The sequence below is a fragment of the Orycteropus afer genome, unplaced genomic scaffold, assembly GCF_000298275.1.
Source record: "Orycteropus afer afer isolate SDZICR_OR568_19922 unplaced genomic scaffold, OryAfe1.0 scaffold00129, whole genome shotgun sequence".
NCBI lineage: Eukaryota > Metazoa > Chordata > Mammalia > Tubulidentata > Orycteropodidae > Orycteropus > Orycteropus afer.
In genome coordinates, this window is record NW_006921716.1 from 1,617,898 (window position 1) to 1,623,347 (window position 5,450).

The 5,450-nt window shown below is 39.7% G+C and overlaps 1 protein-coding gene across 1 annotated transcript in view; it reads left to right on the forward strand.

Annotated features, from left to right (window-relative positions):
• The window catches only part of ZFHX4 (zinc finger homeobox 4), a 247,429-nt gene that overhangs the window by 228,810 nt on the left and 13,169 nt on the right, over positions 1–5,450 (forward strand). The window contains exons 6-9 of the mRNA XM_042781501.1: positions 1,550–1,683; positions 1,905–2,105; positions 2,621–2,738; positions 3,260–5,450. Of these exons, the coding sequence (XP_042637435.1) occupies positions 1,550–1,683; positions 1,905–2,105; positions 2,621–2,738; positions 3,260–5,450 (2,644 nt within the window). The remainder of the gene's footprint in view (positions 1–1,549; positions 1,684–1,904; positions 2,106–2,620; positions 2,739–3,259) is intronic.

Genomic DNA, 5,450 nt, shown 5'->3' on the forward strand with positions numbered 1-5,450 from the left:
TGCCTTAGATATCATGCCACCTGAGCTCCTATACGTATATATGACAAATGTATCAATTCAAATGAAATCTACTGTCTATAAATCTAGAAATCAAAATTAATGCAATTTGTTGAAAACTTAGTGTGAATTCTGTATCTATGACAAACCCCAAGGGAATAAAATTATTATCATTATCTGATTTAAATTATATTTTAATTTATCTCCTCAGAAGTCACTCTCAATTTTGAATTACTTCCTAAATTTGAAATCTTTGAAATTATCTGCATGATATAAAGCATGCATCTCTATTGACAATAGAAAAAAAAAATGTCTTGCTCATTTTTGCTTTGTTTCCATAACATCCTTGACCTTATTTTTAAATTAAAACTGGGTTATTTTGCAATAAGGTCCAATTTGTTCATTTATACGAACAGTATGTGGATTGAAAAAAAAATCAAGATAAATCTTCATGCTCAGCATACAATCAGATTACGCTTGGACTATATATTTACGCGGGGTCTGATAGCAATCAATGGTTTAGCTTCATTGCATTTCAAGATGTATTTGCACCCAGTTGTCCAGTGATAGTGTCCTCACCCTGGAAATAATTTAGTTGCAAATTGACTGGAAGATGGTGAAAATTGAAAGTTAAAATTAGAAATACTCATAATAAACAGCAGAAAAAAGGTCAGATGATGCCGTGCTATGATGAGATTGGAATAGCTGGTAAATGAGGTTTTGTGTTTGTCGTGAGAAGTATGTGACATGCCTACTCAATGTTGCTGTAATATCCAGCCTCACAGAGGATATTATCGGACAAATTGATGCTGGGAAGAATTTTCAGTTAGACTGGGAAATTAGAACCACACTCCTTTCTTTGATGTGTGTGAGGCTCCTACTATTACATAGCTCATGTAGGCAAAATTTTAAATCATCTTTAATACTGAATATTTGGATTAACCTCATTAAACAATCTTGAGATTTGGATCATAATTTTATGGGTGCAGCCAATTGCCGAAACATCTCACATAAAAAGTAAATCACTAACAGCAGCAGCAGTTGTGCAATATATGACTAATTTTTAAATTCTAATATTCAGCATGTAAAAATGTTGTTTTTTGGTTTCCAAATTACAAATTATTGTCTCTTAGATTTTGTGATCTTTTCAATGCCCAGAAATTTAGAAGAAAGAGAAGTGAACACTAGTAAAATTAATTACTTTTTAAGTTGGTATTCGTGAAAGGAAGTAGATTTGCTTTAATGTGATATAGGCACTCTGAGCCACCAGACAGCATATGTTATTGATGAATCTTCAAGGCCACCTATCTAAACATAAGGCAGGAGTTTATTTAAAAATATATTTATGAAAGGCCACTCGGTGGACAAAAAGAAGTGTGCTTTTTTACTTTTTGAGAATAGCATTATACAAAAGTGTTTGTTGATTATTATTGTTACTATTATTTTTGTGGTTCAGTGGATATAAAGTCATAGCTATACGAAAAACACACAGTTGGTGGTAAAAGTTTGTTTATTTTTAAAATTGAGTTGTTTTATTCTTTGTTGGTATCAGGGATAATCACACCAGAGAAAGAACTAAAAGGTAGTGTGGCAGGGGCAACCCAGCCACTCCTGCTGGCAAAAGAAGAGGATGTTGCAACAAAAAGGTCAAAACCTGCAGAGGATAATAAGTTCTGTCATGATCAGGTAAATATGTTTTTCTCTTTGCTGTGTAAATCTTTTTTTTTTTTTTTACCCAGTTCCTTCAAAGATGTTAGAGCCCAAAATGATTCCATGCTGTTGAAATGTACGTAAACATTGCGATTGGCAATATAGTTAACTAGTTAACCCTTGGTATTACTTCTAATGCTGTGAAGTCATCAAAACACATTAACTCTTGGTGGCCGTGTTTATTTACTATTTTCCAGTTCTATCAGTGTCCTTATTGTAACTACAATAGTAGGGACCAAAGTCGCATCCAGATGCATGTCCTCTCACAGCACTCAGTGCAGCCGGTCATCTGCTGTCCCCTTTGCCAGGACGTCCTCAGCAACAAAACGCACCTCCAGCTTCATCTGACCCATTTGCACAGTGTGTCTCCAGATTGTGTGGAAAAGTTGCTTATGACAGTAAGGATACCAAATGATGCATGTTTGACATAATCGATGTAAAGATATTAACACAGAACCTGTAATTATTGGTAGATAGAAATTTATTTATTCTTCAATATTAATTAATAGTTTATTGACTGTGTTTTACAAATCACAGTTAAAGCCCATTTATTGTCTCTTTTCCTTACATTAAAAAATATGATAAAAGGTATAACTTATCCAATAACGTATTTTTGAAATCTTACTTTAATATCTATAATATTAATGAAACAACTATGTGGGCACCTTGAGTTTCAAACTTTCTTGGTTCTCTTTACAAATATAGATCTACATAATCAAAAACCTTCAAGTAGTATTTAATAAAAGGAAGAATACAGCCTTGTGGTAGCATTGGTTTGAAATTTGAAGAGAAAGTAAATGTCTCTGCTTTGTTTGGAAAAAACAAAGTGGGATACGTGACTGCCCAATAGCAGATGCAATGGAGTTTGTGACTTCTTGGGTACATTTAACATACACCTCTTTGGTTTTCAAAGGTGCCTATTCCTGATGTCATAATGCCAAACAGTATGCTACTGCCAGCGGCTACCTCTGAGAAATCAGAGCGGGACACACCTGCAGCCATTGCAGCAGAGGGGTCTGGGAAATATTCAGGTATGCTAGCCTCTGATCAGGATTGTCAGAAAACACATACAGGGCTGCCATTGGCGCAACACTCTAAGATTATTACTGTCAGTAAAAGGAAAAAAAAGGGAGAGAGGGTGGGGAAACATGGCATTTCCAAGAACCATATTTTCCAAAGCATGTTAAGTATGTAGGTATCCATAACTGCCCACAGGGGACCCATGTGTCAGACTGCCAAAAGTGCTCTGTGTGTTGTAGTTCATGAACACTGAGATTATGGCCTTTTATATCACTGGTTGCAACATACTGTAATTACCTATTACTTGTTTTCTTTCCTATCCTGAAATTCATTGAGGCCAGGGGTACTTTCTTATTCATCTTTATGACCTGGTACAATGCTTGCCACATAGTAGTTGCTCAATAATTATTTCTTCAAAGAGTGTATTAAGCAGAAACCTTTAGAGGTTTCTACTTACCTGTTGATGTTTAAGTTTGTTTTTTTTTTTCCCCCTCTCCCATAAGAGACATATTTCTGTTTCTCTTTTACACAGGTGAAAGTCCAATGGATGACAAAAGTATGGCAGTTCTTGAGGATTCAAAAGCTAGTATAGAAATTAAGAGTGAAGAGCAGAAATCAAGTAAAGAATCCACAGAAGTGTCAGAGTGGAATAAAAGTAGCAGTAAGGATGTGAAAGTCGCTGATGCACTGCAAGACCAATTAAGTGAACAGCAGAAAAGGCAACCCCTCTCTGTTTCTGACCGCCACGTTTATAAGTATCGCTGTAACCATTGCAGCTTAGCTTTTAAGACTATGCAGAAGCTTCAGATACATTCCCAGTATCATGCGATTCGGGCTGCCACAATGTGTAATCTCTGCCAGCGTAGTTTCCGTACATTCCAGGCTTTAAAAAAACACTTGGAAGCAGGCCACCCTGAACTGAGTGAAGCTGAACTTCAACAGCTGTATGCTTCTTTGCCCGTGAATGGTGAACTTTGGGCAGAGAGTGAAACTATGGCCCAGGACGACCACGCCCTAGAGCAGGAAATGGAGCGAGAGTATGAGGTGGACCATGAAGGGAAGGCAAGTCCTGTAGGAAGCGATAGTAGCTCTATTCCAGATGATATGGGCTCTGAACCAAAGCGGACCTTACCTTTTAGAAAAGGGCCAAATTTCACCATGGAAAAATTCCTCGATCCATCTCGCCCATATAAGTGTACAGTGTGTAAAGAGTCATTCACCCAAAAGAACATTCTCTTGGTCCATTATAATTCAGTGTCTCATCTGCATAAGTTGAAAAAAGTTTTGCAAGAAGCCTCCAGTCCCGTTCCTCAAGAAACCAACAACAGCACAGATAACAAACCCTACAAGTGCAGCATCTGTAATGTTGCCTACAGCCAAAGCTCAACATTGGAAATCCACATGAGATCTGTGCTCCACCAGACAAAGGCGAGGGCTGCAAAGCTGGAGCCCAGTGGTCATGTGGCCAGTGGCCACAGCCTTGCAGCAAATGTGAATAGTCCTAGCCAAGGAATGTTAGAGTCCCTGAGTTTAGCAGCAGTGAACAGCAAAGACCCCCACTTAGATGCCAAAGAATTAAATAAAAAGCAAACTCCTGAATTAATCTCTGCTCAACCTACCCATCACCCACCACAGTCACCAGCACAAATTCAGATGCAACTACAGCATGAGTTACAACAGCAAGCGGCATTCTTTCAGCCTCAGTTTCTAAACCCAGCCTTTTTGCCTCATTTTCCTATGACCCCAGAAGCACTGCTGCAGTTTCAGCAGCCTCAGTTTCTCTTTCCATTCTATATACCTGGCACTGAGTTTAGCTTGGGGCCAGATCTCGGTTTACCAGGCTCTGCCACCTTTGGCATGCCTGGCATGACAGGAATGGCTGGATCCTTGCTTGAAGACTTGAAGCAGCAGATTCAAACCCAACATCATGTTGGCCAAACTCAACTCCAAATACTACAGCAACAAGCACAACAATACCAAGCCGCACAGCCCCAGCTGCAATCTCAGAAACAGCAGCCGCAGCCGCAGCCGCAGCCGCAGCCGCCACCACCGCCACCGCCACCACCGCCGCCGCCGCCTCCAAGCAAATTATTGAAACAAGAGCAAACTAACACAGGGAGTGCAGACTGCCAAATCATGAAGGACATGCCGTCATACAAGGAGGCAGAAGAGATTGCTGAAAAGCAAGAAAAACCAAAGCAAGAATTTACAAGTGAAGGTGAAGGACTCAAAGAAGGCAAAGACATAAAGAAGCAGAAATCCATGGAACCCTCTATCCCACCACCCCGAATAGCTTCAGGTGCCAGAGGAAACGCAGCCAAAGCTTTATTGGAAAACTTTGGTTTTGAACTGGTCATTCAGTATAACGAAAACAGGCAGAAGGTACAGAAGAAGAGCAAATGTGGTGAAGGTGATAATACTGACAAACTGGAATGCGGCACGTGTGGTAAATTGTTTTCCAATGTTCTTATTTTAAAGAGTCACCAAGAACATGTCCATGGGCAGTTTTTTCCATATGGAGCACTAGAGAAATTTGCTCGTCAATACAGGGAAGCGTATGACAAGCTTTATCCAATTTCTCCATCTTCACCAGAAACTCCACCTCCACCACCTCCACCTCCTCCCCTGCCCCCAGCTCCACCACAGCCTTCTTCTATTGGCCCTGTAAAAATCCCAAGCACAGTTTCTACTCCTCTGCAGGCTCCCCCGCCTACGCCTCCCCC